The sequence below is a fragment of the Mixophyes fleayi genome, chromosome 9, assembly GCF_038048845.1.
Source record: "Mixophyes fleayi isolate aMixFle1 chromosome 9, aMixFle1.hap1, whole genome shotgun sequence".
Classification (NCBI taxonomy): Eukaryota; Metazoa; Chordata; class Amphibia; order Anura; family Limnodynastidae; genus Mixophyes; species Mixophyes fleayi.
The window spans coordinates 58667657-58688736 of record NC_134410.1 but is presented as its reverse complement, the minus strand read 5'-3'; the positions used below and the strand labels follow the sequence as shown (position 1 = coordinate 58688736).

The window sequence follows — 21080 nt, the reverse complement described above, 5'->3', positions numbered from 1 at the left end:
CTCTGATTAAAGTCTCTAGGGAGACTGATTAAAGTCTCTAGGGAGAACCGAAGGCTTCCTAAATAAGAGTGTCAGCTCTTCTCAGAAAAAACCTTGGTAGTGGCTTATTTTTTACCGCAAAGCTAGTGTGTGGCATAGATAGGGAAGGATTTAATCATTTTAGACAGACCAGGTGGTTGTTTTTTTGCTTAACCCTGTGTCACACACGCATCATGCAGGCTCAAGTGAGTGCTGTTCGTGAGAGTTGGTATGTCCAAAAACTTAAATAGGTGCCTGGAGAGCACACCGATCGAATGGGCAACACAGTGATATAATGCAGTCTTTTAAGCAGCCAAAGTCTGACAGTCTGTAAAGTCCAAGCAGTGTACAATGTACTTCAGGAATTCAATGAGGTGGGACTTACGTTTCTGGTGGGAGCCATACAGTGTTGTTCCTTACCTCCCCTAAGTGAAGCGGGGGGCGGAGTAGTCCTAGTCTCGGAAGTTACAGCTTCTCCAGCGATGCACGCATGCGCAGACGTGTAACAATGACCCAGCTGATTTTTTCTTCCTCCCGTGCTGACGTGGCAGGCGGCGGGTGATGCGAAAACTGGTGATATGCTTCACTGTTCTGTATATAATCTGTAGCTGGTGTATATAGTTCATAGGATTGAAATAAAGATGAAAAGCAATTCAAAAAGAGCAGTGTGGTAGGGTAAACCAACGCGTTTACCCAGAACTCGGCAGGCTTCATCAGGGATGTGAGTGGGTAATACAGATGTTCCTTATATACTCAATCACTGTGTCCTTTGAAAAGGTAACCAATTACAGATAGAGGGGAATTGTGATTGACAGTCCTCTCGGATCCAGCAAAACAACTTAGGCATGTAAATACATATACAGATAGAGATAATCAGTGACATGGGTCAACAATAAAGTGGTTATGTCAAGGAAAGATGCTTGACACATATATATATATATATATATATATATATATATATATATATATATATATAGACAATACTGTAGGAAGAAACAGGGTTTGTAAGCAACACAGTGCTGTATAGATTGAATATATAAGGGGTATGAAAGAATATCGTGCTCCATATCTCACAAGCTGCTGGGTGAGATGCAGATTCAGTAGACAAGGTCAATATACATAGGATCAATATACATAAAAGTGTAGTATGCTGAGGTTTGTTAGATAGCTAACTGGCTATTAGCATATAGAAATGTAATTATTGTCTAGAAAAGTTCCTAGATAAAAATCTAGGTTGAGGCCTTTAGGATGGAGAGTATGTAGATCATGTGGATTTATGATCTACATAGTCTCCAGTCACATACTCTCCAATCCTTCTTTATGGCTCTCATTTCTTCCCAATCCTCCAACCCCCTTCGACTTTTTTCCACCTTCAACTCCCTCCTCTCCCACTCCCCCCACGCTCTCTGCTGTCGACTTTGCTACCCACTTCACCTCCAAGATTGAGTCAATAAGTCAAGACATCTCCCAGCAGTTCCTTTTTACCCCACTCTGTCCCCCTTACCACCCTCCTCTGCAGCTGCTATCTCCTTTCTACCCTCCCCACTTGCTAGCTCACCCTCCTTCTCTTCCTTCGCTCCGGTGTCTGCAGATGAAGTCCATACCCTTCTCTCTTCCTAACCACCCTCCACTTGCCCACATGACCCAATCCCCTCCTACCTCCTCCGCTCCCTCTCTCTTGAGGCCTGCTCCCACCTTGCCCACCTCCTCAACCTATCCCTCTCCTCTAGAATCTTCCCCTCCTTTTTTAAACATGCTCTTGTCTCCCCCATACTCAAGAAACCATCCCTTGATCCCCCTCTCTCTAATTACCGTCCTATTTCGCTTCTTCCCGTTGTCTCCAAACTCTTTGAACAGGTTGTCTACAACCGTCTCACCTCCTTTCTCTCTTCTCACTCACTCCTTGACCTGCTCCAATCCGGTTTTTGCCCCCCTCCACTCCACCGAAACTGCCCTCACTAAGGTCACTAATGACCTTCTCCACGCTAAATGTAAAAGACACTACTCTCTTCTTATCCTTCTTGACCTCTGTGCTGCCTCCGATACCGTTGACCACGTACTCCTTTTGCAAACCCTCAAATCTATAGGCCTCTGTAACACCATCCTCTCCTTCTCAGTCTGTCTCTACACATGACTCTACATCCCCCCTCTTCCCTTACCTGTTGGCGTTCCCCAAGGTTATGTTCTTGGCCCCCTGCTTTTCTCCCTCTACACCTCCTCCCTTGGTGTCCTCATCCGCTCCTTTGGCCTTCAGTACCACCTCTATGCTGATGATACCCAAATTTATCTTTCATCCCCTGACCTCTCCCCTTCCCTTTTGTCTCGTGTCTCCTGCTGTCTCTCGGCAATCTCATCTTGAATGTCCCAATGCTTCCTTAAACTCAATATTTCCAAGACTGAACTTATCATCTCCCCCCCTTACAGGAATCTCCCACCTCCCCCCATCTCTATTTCTGTTAATAACACTACCCTTGTTTCTGTCCCTCAAGTTCGTTGCCTTGGGGTCATCCTTGATTCCTCACACTCCTTCAGACCTCACATTGTGTCCCTCTCAAAATCAAGCTCCTTCCACCTTCAGAATAATCTCTCGCCTTGACTACTGTAACCTCCTTCTCTCTGGCCTACCTGATTCTCACCTTGACTCTCTTAAGTCTGATGTCCCCCTCCAACAGTCATTACATTGGCTCCCCATGGCCTACAGATTTAAATTTAAACTCCTCACCATCACCTTTAAAGCTCCTAATCAATCTTCCCCTCCCTACGTCTCCAATCTCATCTCTACCTACAGTCCTAGCCGCCCCCTCTGCTCTGCCTGTGACCGCCGCCAGCTGTGGAACGATCTTCCACCTTCCATCAGGTTAGCATCTATTCTCAAAGGCTTCAAGTGTGCCCTTAAGACTCACTTCTTTATGCAAGTCTATCAGTCCACCTCCTAACTTCCTTGTCCTGGCTGTCTCCCCCAGTTAGTACCACCCTATTTGTGTCTCCCCCTTTCCTTTCGGATGTAAGCTCTCAGGAGCAGGGCCCTCTTTCCATGTGTGCTCCTTCTAATATTCCATCACCCTCTGTACCTTTTGGCCTGCTTCCCTAGCAGTTGGCAATGAAACAATAACCAACTACAGGGGTAACACAATAGCCGAAGACTTGTTACATTCCTCTGTATTTTTTATCATCTCATGTTTTCAAGTTTATATAGTCCACATTTAATATTCTGATATATATATATTTATACCTACCCTGACCCAGAGCATTGAACGCCAGTGAGTCCAGTGCTCACAAGGGTGGTCAGAGGTCAGTACCAGATAAAAGAAGAGCAGGACTGTGGCAGTGTGAGAAACTGAAATCTATGGAATGGGAGTCAGGAAGAAGTCCCACCCATTCCTCAGAGGCTAAGAGATTCGGCCTACTTAAGAGCTCATATTCAGTCTAAGCTTGACTGGTGTCTAGGGAGGGTGAAAGTCTCACTCTTCTGCACTGAAAAGAGTCGGTGATGTGGCAGTTATAGGCACATCTTAATGTGCTTCAAGAACATCGAATACAGCAGCGGCTCCAGCAAGCCCATATGGAGCAGATGGCAAAACAAACAGAAAATCTACTCAGTAGGAGATGATTGCTCAGCAGCAGATGGTCAGGACGCTGAGAGATGGAGTAGAAGTTGCCACCACATGCCTCCCGTAATTCCTAAAATGAGGACTGGTGACGATGTTGATGCTTTCCTGACCATCTTTGAGTGAATAGCCACCGCTCAGGCTCAGCACAGAGGGGCATATTTAATAAAGCACGATAGTGCTTTTAACGGGTCATTAAGGTCCCACAGTGTCCTCCGCAAATTTATTAAGGGGGCATCGCAGCAGATATCATGGATATCTGCTGCTTTGCATTCCTCTTCGTTTTTGGGAGCAGTCACCATTCAACAGAATGGTGACTGCTCCTGGCCGCAATCTAACAAGTCCCGAAAAAACATTTTTTTCGGGAACTTGTCATGGTAAGCTGGCGTACATCATCCGAATTGCGGAAATCTAATGCTGTCAGCTCTGCTCCGGAGAGCAGAGCTGGACAGCGCATGTGTGGAGGGATCACATGATCCCTCCCTGTCACTCAGCGCTCTCTCTCTGCAACTATCGTTGCAGAGACAGAGAGGAGATCTGTGTGCGCATGTCCAGTTCTTGGAACTGGATATGCGCAATTGAAGAGTGAAGAGAAGACTCGAAGACAGCGCTTCCGAAGAGGGGGGTAAGTATGATTTTTTTTATCACTGAAACAGCAGTTTTTCGGAACTGCTGTTTCTGTGCACGGCTGTACATAAATGTGAGAAGTAGTTCAATCCTTATCATTGCGATAAGGATTGAAAACTACTTTTCACTTTATGTGAATATTGATAAATGTGCCCCAGAGACTGTTGGACTTTTCAAGTTGCCACACTGGTAACAGGGAAGTCTCCGATGGCCTGGTGATGCCAGTGATTATGGAAAAGAGAAAACAGTCATCTGTGACAAGTTTGCTCTTAATAGCGAGGCCTATCGACAGTGGTTCCGGACAGAGCGCTAACATCCGGCTGTTAGGCTAAGGGTCTTGGGGGTATATTTACTAAACTGCGGGTTTGAAAAAGTGGAGATGTTGCCTATAGCAACCAATCAGATTTTAGGTAGCATTTATCTAGTATATTCTACAAAATGACAGCTAGAATCTGATTGGTTGCTATAGGCAACATCTCCACTTTTTCAAACCCGCAGTTTAGTAAATCTAGCCCTTGGTGTTGAAATTGATTCATTTTGCAGTCAAATGGCTTCACCTGGAACTCCATACGTCCACCCTGCTGGTAGACACAGTGATCTTGGAGTAGTTCCACCAGTTTTCTTCCCCAAAGCCTAGCTCAGTGGTTGCACATTCATATGATTGGAGAACTTGGCATCGGCTGTTTAGTTAGTCGAAAATGGCTTAGTGGAGGACGGAGGTGTGGAATTATTATCATCGCTGAATCGGCTGGGAGAGTGCTAACCTACTATACCAGTGAAATTCGTCAACAGGGGCAAAAGGTATCAGAGTTCCGTCCGCACTACAGGGACCAGCTCTGGTTAAGTCCCGGCCCGGACACAACCCCTTTACCTGCAAGCGAGGGTTTCCTTTCGGCCAAAGACCGGATCAGTGGGAAAGAGTCTTGCTGTTGATTTTCGGAGGTGCTCACCACTTCATCCATAAATCCAGGTTTGCCAGTGATAAAGGTACTGGTGCAGGTTGAGAGTAAGGTGGTTTAGTTCATAGTGATCCCGGTGACACTTTAATACAGTAGAGCTAACTCCAGCCAGAGAGAATGGCACAACATAACCCTATCTGTATTGGGTGTGTCATACAGATGTTTGCGCTCACCAGACTTCTTTAGTTTCTTTGCCCAAAAAAGGGAAGACTGGTAAGTTGAGGGTGGGGCTTATTCTTGTTTACCGGCTTCTTTTCTGCTCGGCTTGGATTGACCTTCTTGCCATGTGTGAAACTGTGAGAAAAAAGGTTGTTTCTTCAGCCACTGAGACCCTAGGAGAGACATTTCAGTTTTTCTCTGATTTATTTCTAAGCAGAGTGCAAACCTCTAGAATCTGGAGAGACCACAAGGACTGGGGCTCACAAGACATTCTAGTAGGGGAGAGAATTGCACCATCAACTGTAGACACTAATAACAATGATGATGTTGATTTGCATAATATTAATGAGGAGTTGTTCACTTTTCCCCTTGCGCCCCTCTCTGACCTCAGAGCGGCCCAACGGAAATACCCATGAACTTAAAAGGGCATTTGAAAATGTTGTGACTCTTGATGAGAAAATGTTGCATAATGTAAAAGAGCTGAGTTACCCTTTTCATTTTTCAAAGTGATATATTATACTGAAAGGACAGCTATAAAAAAAAACATGGGAGGTTTTACAGCAATTGGCTGTTCCCAGCCCCTTTCAAAAACAGGTGTTGATTTTGGCCCACTCAGTTTCTCGAGGTGGACACCTGGGACGTGATAAAACTATGGATAGAATCACAGAATGAGTTTTTCGGCCATCTATGCAGAGGTTGCTAGATTTTGTGCAGCATGTCCTAATTGGCAAAGAACAGCTTCAAAACATCCAGCCCTTGCTCCACTGGTTCCCCTCCCTGTTGTTGATGTTCCTTTTGCAAAATAGGGGTGGACCTAGTAGGGCCTACAGAGCCATTCTCTAAAGGTTTTAAGTTCATTCTGGATTTTGTAGACTGCACCAACTGGTATCCGGAGGCGTTTCCATTGCGGTTTGCCACAGCCAAACAGGTTGCCACTTAGTTAATGGAATTGTTTTCCTAGGTGGGCTTGCCAGTTGTGGTCCTCACTGACCAAGGTACTAATTTAATATCTTGGTTGATTCAAACGGTCCTGAAGCTGGTAAAACTAACTTTTGTGAGAATGTCTGTATACCATCTGAAGACAGATGGTCTAGTTGAAAAATTTGATTGTACTTTAAAATCCATGTTGAAAGGGTTTATTGAAACTGAGAAGCAGGGGGCTGAACCTCTCCCCTACTTGTTGTTTGCTGTACATGAAATGTGTTTTGCTGTTTTTACTCACAGAGGGGAGTAAAAAGTTGGCTCAATGGCAAGGAACCTTTGAAGTGATCCGCAAGGTAGGGGATGTTAATTACAAAAATATCTCAACCTGACACTCGGAATGAGAAACAGATTCCCATATAAATTTGTTAAAATCCTTGAAAAATCAGGAAATTTTATTTGTACACCCTTGTGAGGCTGGCATTGATATTGGTCTTCAGGTACCTCTAAGCCCCGTTTGGTGGGTAAGGATCCCACTGAGCCAAGTTTAACTCCAGATCATATAGGCTCCCTAAAGGTCCTGGTGGTTGAGTTTCCAGACGTTGTCTCAGTTACCCCATGTCAGAGGCCATACAGACTTCCTATGGTGAAATGAGAACAGGTGAAAAAGGAATTATGGTATGCTACGCTTAGGTGTCATAAAAGAGTCCAGTAGTGAATGGTATAGCCCTATTGAACTTGTCCCTAAGTCTGACGGAAGTAACCACTTTTGTGTGGATTTTCGCAGGGTGAATGCGGACTTTTTAACGCATACCCCATTCCACGGGTGGGAACTTCTCAATCAGCTGGGGTCAGCCAAGTATATTACTACTATATTGTAGCATATTTATTAATTTGTAATAATATATACCCTCCGAGGTTAACATCATTTGAAAAGGAGAAATATATGTAAAGGGATTATATATCCGCCAATACAGTAGTATTAGGTTTTGAAAATAGAATTATACTAAGGGGGGTATTCAATTGTTAGTGTTAACGCTGAAAAACGAGCGCTCAAAAAATATTACCGTTTATACGGTAATATTGCACGCGAAAACCGTTAATACTGTAGTTTACTCGCGGAATTTCAGCTCGCCCCTCAGGGAGCTGCGAGCTGAAATTCCGCGAGTAATTACCGTATTAACGGTAAGATTTTTTGAGCGCTCGTTTGTTAGCGTTAACGCTAACAATTGAATACGCCCCTAAGAATTAATTTTAAACAATATTCCAGATGACCCAGTGAATATAGACCATATTATATTTGAATTTAAGTGGAACTACATTGTTAAATTATGAAATATGGAAATGGGATAATGAAATAATAAAGTACTAACAGTTGGTATTTTAAATGTTTTTTTTCAGCTCACATAGAGTACTTATCACTTCTCACAACATTCACACTATTTTTAATATTTCACATGCAAACTTTATAAACTTTAAAAAAAATAAAAATATTTTAATTAAATGAAATAAAGGCAAATAAAAATTTATTATTTTTGGTCTGTAAAAGATCAGAATCTTTTTCTCCTCTTCATTTGTATTTCATCATTACATCATGTGACATGGCATAAATCAGCCAGAATAAGCAAACCAAGGAAAATGTCAATTGCCAGGCTTCTTCTTACGGCTTGCCACAGTGATTTATGATAAAAAATACACCTTGTTTTTTCATGGGTGTGTTGTTTTAATCTCCCCCTTTATAATTCAAAAAATGTCCCCATCCCTTTTTGGAAAAAAAAATTACTGCTGTTTCCCAAAGTTCTTTAGTTTGTTTTGAAACTTTATGAACCATTATTTCCATATATGAAATTCAGCTTCCCTTTCACAAGCAGACCACATCCACTGATTATAAATATTTTGCTGTTTTTCTGGCTTTAGATTTAATAGAGTTTGATCACTTCACAGATCCAATCACCACATTGGCCAGGACACATTTGTAAGAAGCAGGTCCCTCTTGATGGAAGAGGGCGGCAAGTGAATGCACATGAGCCAGAGGAGGTACATGTTTGGTTAGCTGTGGCTCATGCACATTTACGTTCCTCTCTTTGGCCAAGAATACCCAGTTCTACTTAAGTGTCTCCCAAATAGATGGTGGTGAAATACCACAATTGGCTTTAATGTCATATATGGCCAATGCCTTCAATTAATATTTTGGCTACCCTTTTAATGTAATCATTGGGAAAATAATATATATTTAACTTACTGGTAAGTCTCCTGAAATGAGAAACACAGTCTTTAGAGATACTTGTTTTAATGCCAATTGTTATTGAATTTATTATGAGTCTTTTATACTTGAGATAGATTAAAGCTTTGGCTTTCATTCTATTGCAGCTTGTATGCAGTCAGATATACCCGAGTACACATAGCTTTAAATGCCTTTTATTTTTTTACTGTGCTAATAACATTATATAGTTGTGTCATCACTAATTAGCTGATGCTGTTAATCTTACCTTTTGTTATCTCATCTCGTATCTATGGATAACTCAATGAGCAAATGGAGTAATACATCTGTTATGCGAGACTCTAGTACACACAACGATACTAGTGGGAATAGAAACACAGCAAAAAAATTTTTAAGTCTACATTTTTTAAGTTTACTGTGATGCTAATGTACATTTAAAATCATAACAAATAAGCATTTATGGGGGGAATTCAATTTGCTATGATGTTCTTTCCGCAAGATTTTTACAGAAATCTGTACTGATTTTTCCTCGCACCCCATAGAGGCGCAAGGAAAAATGAGTGGAGATTATACAGTAGTAACAGTAAAAATGTTCTGAAAAACATCATGGCTAGTTGAATTCCCCCCTATGAGCTCGATCCCATAACTATGACATTTTCTTGGTATATATATTACCTGCAAGAGAAAAATATTTATTTTGCCAGTGAGAAATTCAATTTGAAGTATTAGTACCCAATCTATAGCATTTCTTTGTGTCACACTAAACATTTGTTTTATTGTAGGTTCTTTTAATAGAAGAAGACGAAATTCCATATTTGTCACTGTGACTCTCCTCATTGTATCCACACTAATTTTAACGGTGGGTCTTGCTGCAACCACTAGAACTGAAAATGTCACCGTTGGAGGCTACTATCCTGGTGTAATTGTAAGTTTAAATATATTCTATTCTATTCTGCTCATAAGCTTTAATAGTTAAGACATTAAAGAATATCATTGCTTTTCCAGATTGGGAACAAATATTGACAGTGTGGGCCTGGGTCCTTTTTTCCTATTTGAACTTTACTATATCATACTTTGTACACTTGACTTCACTGGTTCTCGTGATTTGTAGTGGGCAGTAGTGATGAGACATGGTAGATCCAAACGTGTGACACAGCACAGCAGTGAGTGCACAGCAAATGATGTTTGGAGACACTAGGCCTGGTAGTGGCTTCTCAGAGATTTCTACACAGACATTCTTTCATCTAGTGGAACTACTCACACTGGGCTGTCATGCTTTATAAAGGCCATAAGCTTGTTATGTGAGGAAGGTAAACTCCCTGAAGATTAATGTGGTTGCATACCAGATACACCCTCGGTGGTGGGTGTTGGGGTAATTAATGTAAAATATAGCATTTTAATATGTGGCAGTACTGGTCACAGCAAGACCTGGCGTCCATTAACTGCTTTGGTATGCTGTAGCTTGCAGAAGTGCCAAAATACTCACGGCTACCAAAGCATACTGGTGTTTGTACAAATTACATATGCACGTCACTGATCTGCCTCTCCAGGCATAGGTGGTCTCAGGTGCAACTTATATTAAACTGCATTCAATCTTGTTTTTCTGTGCATGTGCAGTAAAAGAAAACAGAATTTTGTGCTTGAAAGTTGGACATATGTAACACTTTACATGAGCCCTAACGTCACTTTCACTATTTTTTGTGCATCAACAGGGTGGAATCTAGAACTGTAAACTTTAGCTCCAAAAAAATTTGACTTTCTAAACACATTCCCTAAATATTAATGCCCATCAAAACCTATTGTGTAAGTGGTGTCACGCGAGCTTTCCACTCAGCAGAAAATTGTCTGGAGTATGCTGCATTTCAGTGTTTCAGAAGTGAGAAGTTCTACCTAGTATCCCAGCAGTTTCTCATCAGCTGTTTAATCGCATAGCTGCTAGTCTTAGTTTTGACAGGAATGTTTTTCATTTAGCGGGCTGATTGGGGAAGTGGGCATGATTTCAATCAAATGGTATATGGTTGAACAGATCAGTGAACAATTTGGTTATATTAGAAGCACGTTTCTTTTGTCCCAGTTTTGTACTTTTAAAATAAGAAGGTATCAAACGTGTGAGAGGTGAAGAAGAAATAACAGACAGGTTTGTGTAATACCTTACAGGCAATATCTACTCATTTTAATATGCCAGGATCTTTAAAAAAAAAAAAAGGTGGTAGAGGAAAAAAACATAGTCGAAAAAACTTTAATGTGACACCACCCTGAGGTAACTCCCATATAATAGTCACCCCCTTTTTTAATTATTTCTGAAGACCTTTGTGATTCACCCATGTCTTGACTGTCCACAAAGCCATCATCTTAGTGGATAAATATAATGTGCCTGATTCATTAAGGAACCTAAATCCCGATACGTGCAGTATTGTGCGCACAATTGCTCTGCACGTGCTCAGAAACATATTATGTGCCAGTGAACGCAAGTTATTGCAATTCATCTTCAAACGCAAAGGAGACTTCCGGCAGCCTGTGATTTCAAGAGCAGAACGGGGGAGGGAAGGGGTGTATGCACAAAGGCCATGTACAGTAAGGGCGTGCCAAGGTGGAGCGCTCGCACATCTGTCCAATTTAATCTGTCATCTCCCAGGTATGTGATTTGTAGCCATATCACTCACACCAGCTACAGGCCAGGTGTAAGTGCTGACCGATAGTGATGACTGTCGCATATGCTTGCTAGAACATGTGTTAGCAAGTAAGAGCAACTTGCACTAGCAAATGCATTTTATGTACAGTAGGCATTAAGGACATCATGATATGTATTTCATGGTAAAAAAAGCAATGAGAAAAAATATATTTTTTTCAATGTATTTTTTATTAACGATTACATAATTAACACGCATTAATATACTTAATTTTTTATTTTTTTTTATCTGTGCGTTCTTATGGGACTTTAGATATACTTATTAACTTTGCGTTCCTTAATGAATCAGGCCTTATGTTGGCAAAAGCAGATGCAGATCGCAAATACAGACTTATTGATGTCACTAAATAAATAAATGACCCCTGCATTCTTCTTGGCAAATTCTTGTTTCATTTTAGAAAAGACTCCAATGTATTTTATATGTGCAGATTGACAGGCCCACTTGCATGACATTTTTTAATTGAACATCTATTGCTCATCCTTAAGCAGTGACAGCTGGAATGTTTCATTTAATCTAGACTGTGCATATGTAAGTAACAGCATTGTATTTTCTTCCCTTCAGTTAGGGTTTGGGTCCATTCTTGGAATAATTGGATCCAATTTAATAGAGAACAAAAGACAGATGGTAAGTGGGATAAACTCATACTAACAGAATTTACATATATAACTTCAGTGGCAAAACAAATATATTCTGAAAATTAAAAGGATTACTTGCTATTTTTTCTTATAATAAACTTAAATTTCAAAAACAATACATTTAGGGGCTGAAGCAGAGTGTGTGCGACACAATCACAGGTATAGAATGCGTTCACCAAAACAAATGCAGTTACGGTTATATGCTGAGTTGCACACATCTTAAGATATGTGCAAGTATGTAAAATGCATGTGAATGCATAAAGCATGATAATGCGCTATTAAGTATATCATGATGCTGTTGAGACACGTCATTATCATCTTGAACGGTGATCAGCATGTCCTTTAAGATAACTCCTGAACTTTTGGCATATCCTAGTGACATTGTAGTTCCACACAACTTGAGATAACTTTGTACCCATTCTTACATACCTCTTCCGGCAGTGAGAATATTGGTAAAAACAAATCTTTAGACATTTTGACTAAACCGGCAGTTCCCAAACTGTTCGCCGCGGCTCCCAGGGGTGCCACTGGGGTGCCGCGGGCCAGCCATAAAAAAAAAAAAGAACACAGAAACTTACCAATCCGTTGGGCGCCGGGACCCAGAAGCCTCCTCTCCCCCGCAGCTGTCACTGAATATCGACGTCACTAACAAGCTGCGGGAGAGAGGAGGCTGCTGGGTCTCGGCGCCCGACGGATTGGTAAGTTTCTGTGTTCTTTTTTTTTTTTTATGGCTGGCGCGGGGCAGAGTGAGAGGGACAGAGATCAGAGGAGGGTGACAGCGTGGCAGAGGATGGTGACAGAGATCAGAGGATGGTGACAGCGTGGCAGAGGATGGTGACAGAGATCAGAGGATGGTGACAGCGGGGCAGAGGAGGGGGACAGAGAGCAGTGGATGGGGACAGAGAGCCGAGGATGGGGACAGAGAGCAGAGGATGGGGGACAGAGAGCAGAGGATGGGGGACAGAGAGCAGAGGATGGGGGACAGAGAGCAGAGGAGGGGGGACAGAGAGCAGAGGAGGGGGACAGAAAGCAGAGGAGGGGGACAGAGAGCAGAGGAGGGGCAGTGGAGGGGGACGCAGCGTGAGAGAGGGCAGTGGAGGGGGACACAGCGTGAGAGAGGGCAGTGGAGGGGGACACAGCGTGAGAGAAGGCAGTGGAGGGGGACACAGCGTGAGAGAGGGCAGTGGAGGGGGATACAGCATGAGAGAGGGCAGTGGAGGGGGACACAGCGTGAGAGAGGGCAGTGTTGGGGGGACAGTGTGAGAGAGGGCAGTGGAGGGGGGACAGTGTGACAGAGGGCAGTGTGTCTGGATGCAGAGGGGGCAGTGTGTCTGGATGCAGAGGGGGCAGAGTGCCTAAGGGCAGAGTGTCTGGATGCAGAGGGGGCATTTTTGCATACAACTAAATAAGTATTTCTGTCCTGACCTAAATACTTATTACAATTTTTTGACCCAACTACTTCTAAAACAGGACTGCTCAATAATTATTTTGGAGGGGTGCCTTGAAAAAATTTGGAGACTCTAAGGGTGCCGCGAACTGCAAAAGTTTGGGAACCACTGGACTAAACTAAACACAACAAAATAACCAGATATTTTGCACAGAGAGGTACCATGAGTAATGTACTACTAATTTAATTTTGCAATGTGTTAGGCATAAATTACAGTGCCAACTGAGCTGAAGAACAACCTTATGATCTTAATATCCCCCCTCCCTGATCAAGATACTAGATGCATTAGATCACACTAAACAAAAATAGAATGTGGTTTAAAATTACATAAGCTCTGCTTCATGTATTGGCGTTTGCAAGTGCTAGGTACAGTTCTGAACATGAAATTGTGTACTTCTACTCAGCAACTGTCAAAAATAATTATTGTGCAACAGTTTTTATTTACTGGTTCACAATAAAAATACTGTTTGTCCAGCTTCTCTACGATCCTGCGGCCATCAGAACATCCTTCCAACAATATTACACAGAATTGTATAACCTCCCACCCTCCCCCACCTCCCCAACACAACGATCCAATGCTACTCTGATCTCAGAATTTCTAGCCAACTCCAAACTTCCTAAATTACCCCACCAAGCTCTTGAACATCTCAATGAGGAGATCTCGATAGAGGAAGTCCAGCAAACCATTAAAGGGCAAAAAAAAGGCAAAGCCCCGGGCCCCGATGGCTTCACGGCCGCTTATTATAAGAAATTTTTAGACTTGCTTGCTCCCCACCTGCGCTCCCTTTACAACAATGTTCTTCAAGGAGACTCCTTCCCCCCTAAAATGCTCGAAGCTAGAATTGTTGTAATCCCCAAGGAAGGGAAGGACCCGCTCCACTGTGCAAGTTACAGACCAATCTCCTTCCTTAACCTTGATTTGAAAATATATGCCAAAATTCTGGCGAATCGTTTGAAACAAATCCTCCCTTCCCTAATCCATTATGACCAAGTGGGGTTTATCCTGGGACGCCAGGTGAGAGATAATACCAGAAGAGCCATTGATATTATCCACATTGTCAACTCCAGGACCTCCCCAACTATTATGCTCTCTCTTGATGCTGAAAAAGCATTTGATAGGATCTCCTGGGACTTTATGAGGGCCACCCTTGAGGCCTTTGGATTTGCTGGTGGCTTCCTCACTGGCGTCCTTACATTATATACGACTCCTTTTACCAAAGTTTTGATTAATGGTATACCTTCAGACCCGATCTTCATCCAAAACGGCACAAGGCAAGGTTGCCCCCTATCACCCCTTATATTCGCTCTGGCTTCCCAGATTAGATCCAATCCCAACATTCAGGGGGTGCAGGTGGGTAGCATCAACTCCAAGATTTCTCTTTTTGCAGATGATGTCCTCCTCTCTCTATCTCAACCAGCAATCTCCCTCTCTAATCTCTATGAAATTCTTCAAGCCTATGGGACCATCTCTGGTTACAAAATAAATTATGCAAAATCAGAGGCCATGCTGCTTCATGTCTCCCCTCGGGAAACGGATCTCCTCCAGACAACCTTCAATTTTAAATGGCAAAAAAAGAAAGATCAAATATTTGGGAGTTTTCCTCACCTCACGATATGACCTCCTCTTTCCTGAAAATTTCCCTCCCCTTTTCGCTAAGATGCTCTCCGATCTGACCACCTGGAAATGCCTCATTATCTCCTGGCTGGGCAGGATCATAGCAGTCAAAATGTCTATTATACCAAAATGGCTATACCTCTTTCAAACACTGCCGGTCGCAGTTCCAGCCTTCTTCCTTTCTAACATACAAAAATCCCTCATTCGTTTCATTTGGAATCATAGACCTCCACGGATCTCAGCCAGCATTCTCAAAAGGCCAATTTCTTCTGGTGGCAGAGGCCTCCCCGATATTAAACTATATTACCTGGCCTCCCACTTTTCACACATTGTTACCTCATATGCCCCCCCAGGCTCCACCTCCTGGCTCGATATAGAATCGGCTTATACTACCTTGCCCTATCTTACACCCTTATGGGGTCTCTCCCCTGCACATCGTCCTCCTGCATCTAAAATGCTCCCTACTATCAAGTTTGACATCAAGCTATGGGATTTTTACTCCTTCAAACTAAAGCTTACCACACAACTATCCCCCTTAACCCCCATTTGGCACAATCCTGTATTCCCTCCTGGACTCTCCGCCGCGAGAGCTCGACTTTGGAATAAAGCTGGCCTTAAATTCCCGATAGACTTCTCCAAAGTAAACCACTGGCTCCCACTGGCGGAACTTCAACGTCACTCCCCATCCCGCATACTTAGTCCGTTTGAGTTTTTTCAAATTAGTCATTTTCTGCGGTCCCTTCCACCTACTTATGTTTTGCGAGATCTAACCCCCTTTGAAGATCTTTGTAAAAATCACCCTAGGGACAGAGGCATGATATCCCAACTTTATGGTATATTTATCGCAGCTGTCTTTCCTACTCTGAGGGCACATGATGCTGATTGGGAAAGGGATCTAGGTCCCCCTCCGGACGACGAGGCGTGGGATGACATGAGACTGGAGATAGCCAAAAGCTTCATATCCACCAAACTCAAAGAAACCTCTTATAAAATCTACTATCATTGGTATTATACTCCTACTCGACTTCACAGCATGTTTCCCTCCTCTTCACCTTATTGTTGGAGGGGCTGTGGCCACAGGGGAACTATGCTCCATATATGGTGGACCTGCCCAATTATCTCCTCCTTCTGGGATGCGGTTTGTGGCATTCTAAGCTCTCTATTTGAGGCTCCCGCTGCAAAGGACCCCTGGGTGTTTCTACTATGTTATCCTCCTCCAGAGCTCGACAAATTTTCCAAAAAACTAGCTTCACACATACTGACAGCGGGTAAATCCCTTATCGCGCTAAACTGGAAAAAGACTTCCCCTCCTTCTCTAACAGCCCTTAAAAAACAAATCTGGCATGTCGCAGCCATGGAACAGATTACCTATTACCTCCATGATAGAGGCCATGTTTTTAACATGTTTGGGCTCCATGGCAGTTTGTAGAAAGCTCGCGTCCCCCTAACAATTAGCCCCGTGATGAGGATCCCTGTGTGGTAAATCCGGGTCCCTTAAACGCTTTGCTCTCTTACCGTCTTGAGTCATCTACACACTCTCCACCTCCTGAGCTCATTGATATCCCTGCTTTGTGGTCCCCCCCCCTTCCAACTCCCTTCCGCCCACCCCATTCCCATATTTCACACTTTCACTACCGTTAAATACAATTTGATACTGCATATAAAATTGTAAAAATGGTTGGCTTTCATTATAAGCTTCTATGTACAACATGTTGATTTGATTGTTCTGACTGTTTCTATACGTCTGTACAAAAATAACAGTGTTATTCTCTGTATTTGCTTATATGACCAACCACAATAAAGAAATTAAAAAAAAACAAAAAACTGTGTAATTTGTAATACAGACAAATCTGTTGACTTTTTATGGGGCTGAATACTTTTGCAGGCCACTTTACCTCACATTATTCTAAATTGGATAATTGGAACAATTTAGGCTGTTCCATCAGAGAAGTCATGCAGCACTGTAGTCGTGCTACCCGCCTTCTGCTTTAAGAAATGGAAGATGAGAAATCATTTAAATATGGCACATGCACGCGGGCTTACCAGCCCAAGTTGGCTCTCAATTATATGTATGCATATATCTATTGCCTATTAGTCTGTTGTGAATTGAACATTTAATATGCTGTATTATAAATTATATTCTTTTTTTTTCTATTTACAGCTTGTTGCATCAATAGTTTTTATCAGTTTTGGAGTGATTGCAGCTTTTTGTTGTGCAATTGTGGATGGCGTTTTTGCTGCCAGACATCTAGTAAGTATTTAAAGTAAACACTTCTCAGTGACTGTGTTCCAGCATATCAGTAAGCCCAAGAAAGATGGTTTGTTCCATCTGCCATCCTCCAGTTGAATGAAGTAGTACTTTAAGAGACATACTTCTTACTACATTAAAAAGAAACAAACGCTAAATCAGGTGATCAGTGAATCCAGTTAATACCACTTTCACATTGACGTCCCTGCAATATCCTGTGTATATGAACCCGGGATATTGTCGGGGGATAGAGCCTCCCACCCCAGCAAATTCCCGTGTCGACCGGGTTCACACTAAGCCTGGGTCTCCATTGGAACATCACAAGAGGAGCTTTGATTAGCTCCTCTTGTGATGCAAGTTTTTCTTTTTTTTTTTTATGTTTTCAATAGCTTTCGGTGAGACCTGGGTTGTAAATCCCGCGTCTCACCGTTCAGACTGGAGGCTACCTGACTTGGACCCGGGAATAACCCTCCAAAAGACCCGGGTCTAATTCCTGGGTCATCCAACCCAGGAATTAGCAGGGTACCCGTTCACACTCAGCCTCGACCAAATTAGCAGGGGACCCGTTCACACTCAGCCGGGTTTTTGAGACAGTGTGAACGGGGTATTAGAATGATAGAGTCCTCTTACAAACAAACAGTTTACAATGCACATAAAAATATAAGTACATGAAAGAAATTTTTCAGCATGACCCACTACAAATTTTGTAACCGAATCTCTATGCTATCCTGCCTAGGCTGATTATCATTATTAGGGGAAACCAGCATTTTGTCAAAATCAAGGAATAACAATAACTGAGCTGGTCAGCACAAGGCTGGATCCTTTACTCTAAGGGGCTAAAACAAAATCTGTATCCCTACCAGAAGAAACAAGCCCCACACTGAGAAGTGCAGGATCTGTTCCCGTTTATTATGGAAGATTGGAAAATAAGTAAGTGGGACCCCAGAAGCTCAGTTGAAAGGCACAAATAAACATCCACTGTATTTATAGTCTGTAGCAGAATTGACCATCAGATTGATGATGATGATGATGATGATGATGATGTACTTCAGTTGATACATGTGACTTTAGATTCCCCCATAACTTCCCAAGATATTTTTTTACCTTATGTTAATGTAACATGAAATATTCTAGTGCAAGGTATGATACCATGGACATAAAACATAAAAATATGACTTATTTTATTTGAAAGGATCTCAGACCTATCTATGCAGGGAAATGTCGATACTATATTTCTGCAGATGATGATCACACGACTGACACTACTGAGGTGAGATTGGATGACAATAACTATATTTTTCTATGTTGATCTTTGAGAATTGTTGGAATGAAAACATTTCCTATTCGTCTATCTCCTGTCAAGGTGAACTGCCAGATTCCAACTCGGGCCTCTTGCATATTGAAGATAAAAAGTCACACGTGTTACTGCTGTGAACTGTACAACTGCGGGAGGTATGTAACAATGCCAGGGGCTTTTGGTTTTCACATTATGCATACTCCTTCCATAACAATTTTAAACAAATATATTAATATATTTAATAAAGATACTGATATTTGATCTGTATACTTTGTTCTGTGGCATAGTAGCATCTTTAAAAAGAGCACAGCTCATTCACAACCACTTTTAGATTTGTATAGTTACATCAAGACAAGCACTGCTCTGGAATAGAACTATGGCCAAAGGCAACACTTATAGGTTATTCTCCAAGGTGACTTAAAGTTTTGCTTTTGATTATAGCTTAGGCTATTTTATTCCTTATAATACACAAGTAACAGGCACAGTGGTTACCCAAATCCAGTACACAAATTGTGGTTGTACCACTTGTACACATTTGCTACACTCATGTCTATAAGCCTCTTGTGCATGTCTAACTCCTGGTAACTGTTATTTGTACACTGGTTTTGTACTTTACAAATATTGCAATTGTACAACATTTTAAACAAATGTTTAAAAAAAAATGCATTACTAAAAAGTAAAAAATAAGACCCACTTATTTTACTACCAAAGCTCAAGAACAGCTACAACATTTCTAAAGGATGGGAAATAACATTTTAATTATAATTATTTTGCACTTCAGGTACAGTGGGCCTCATTTGCTGTAGATTGTAAGCTTACAAGCATGGTCCTCTTCGATCTGTCTGTATGTATTACCCAGTATTGTTTTATTACTGTTTGTTCCCAATTGTAAAGCTCTACACAATTTGCTGGCACTATATAAATAAATGTTGATGATGATGATTGTGCACTGAGGACCTTATATAGAGTTGGACGAAATTTACGTAAATTGCTTCCTGTGATTTACTTAGGATTCCGAGCTGCATGTATGTAAAGTAATAGTACACGATTTGCGGCATTGTGCTGCGGGGGCAAGGCTTAATGACACAAATCACGTCATTAAGAACAGCATCATCTGGGAGAGTGCCTGTTCTTTCAGGAGTCCAGGAGACCTCCACAAATTTCTGGAGGCTCCCGGACATTCCGGGATAGTAGGCAAGTATGATCTAGAAAAGCTTGTCAAAGTGAAACAAAAAGCATCCCAGTGCAAGTATAGGATGAAACCTGATCTCCACCAAATTGCTTTGCAACCTTTTGCATAACAAGAAAACCTAAAGATGCACCCTATCAACTACTTTATCTCATTTTAATAGTATCACTCCGCAAAACAAAATTCTAGTTTTTGCACTGCTCGCAAAACTAGGTGCACTGGTGTGCCTACTTGTTCCTATCACGCACGCTATAGCTCTGCCCAACTTCTGCTCCTCCACAAATGCTGCCATCTTGTTCCACAAGCCCATGCATTTTGGTGAAAGTCTAAGTGCACCTGTGGAAATCGAGGGTCACGCAACCAAAAAATGAGTATTTTGAACTTTGTAAATGAGGCTCACAGTGTTTTTCATTTGTTTTGTTGTGCTGGCTTTTATAAATGTCTCTTCAAATGCAGTAAGTATGTTACAAGTTTACTTTCAAAGAAAACATTAACATTGCAAAATCTATACAAAATATATGAGTTATCCAGGATTGACATGTATTCGAATAGCAGAAATTAGGACAGTTGCACGGTTGCTTTTGTTTGTACGACTTGTCTTATCTACTGCTAGCATGGAGCTTGATGGCAGCTGATAAAGGGATTTAAACTCTTGCCTTTGTGAATATGTACTGTATGCAGCTGCACATTAAACAGCAGCTGTGGACAATATTTTAAATGCATACAACGTACGCCCCAGAACTATGCGCTTCAATAGCTAGAATGGGTTTGTTTCTCTGCATTGGACAGTGATGTCTCTTGCATGCTGTCATAATTCATGGACGGCGCCAAATGAAGTTTTTCCAAATGTATAACCCTTAATAATTAGTTTATTAATTTGTAGTACATGTGTTTTTTTGTAAAACAAGCTATTGGGGACTCATTATTTTAGCTTTTATGCTTCACAATATGGGCCTGTTTCTTTAAGAAAAGTAAAAACAATTAGTAACTTTGCCCTTTGGCAAAACCATGTTGCATTGGAGGAAGATTTTAATTTAAAATGTGATGGCAGATTTATAGTTGGGGTGGGACATGTCCTAGATCAACTTTAAATTTTAGTGTACAAATAAAGCTATGAAGTGTTTGTGTGCTACAGGAATAAACAGACCGTATTTAACTCATGCAAAGTAATAAACTAATTTGCACCTTTTGCATTATAACATCGTTTTGTCCAAGAGGAAACTTGCTCCTTTTTTTGACTTACTTTCGTTAATGAATCAGGCCATATGTCTTCAAGTTGCAATTATTTTACAGGTCTCTGCTGAACTGGACAAGTGAGTCAATATTCAGAGGGACTACTTTGATCCCCCACTTGCATCTTCACAAAATCTGCCATCTAGGGTGGGACTTAAAACGTAGGGGAAATGGCTTTTATTAAGGAGAGAAAAGAGAGAAAAGCTTAAAAAA

General features: G+C 41.7%; 1 protein-coding gene across 2 annotated transcripts in view; it reads left to right on the top strand.

Moving 5' to 3' along the window:
* The window catches only part of TMEM255A (transmembrane protein 255A), a 52496-nt gene that overhangs the window by 21525 nt on the left and 9891 nt on the right, over positions 1-21080 (top strand). For both annotated transcript variants that reach the window (XM_075184379.1, XM_075184380.1), the window contains exons 2-6: positions 9296-9438; positions 11765-11827; positions 17062-17151; positions 18341-18418; positions 18512-18600. In XM_075184379.1, the coding sequence (XP_075040480.1) occupies positions 9296-9438; positions 11765-11827; positions 17062-17151; positions 18341-18418; positions 18512-18600 (463 nt within the window). The remainder of the gene's footprint in view (positions 1-9295; positions 9439-11764; positions 11828-17061; positions 17152-18340; positions 18419-18511; positions 18601-21080) is intronic.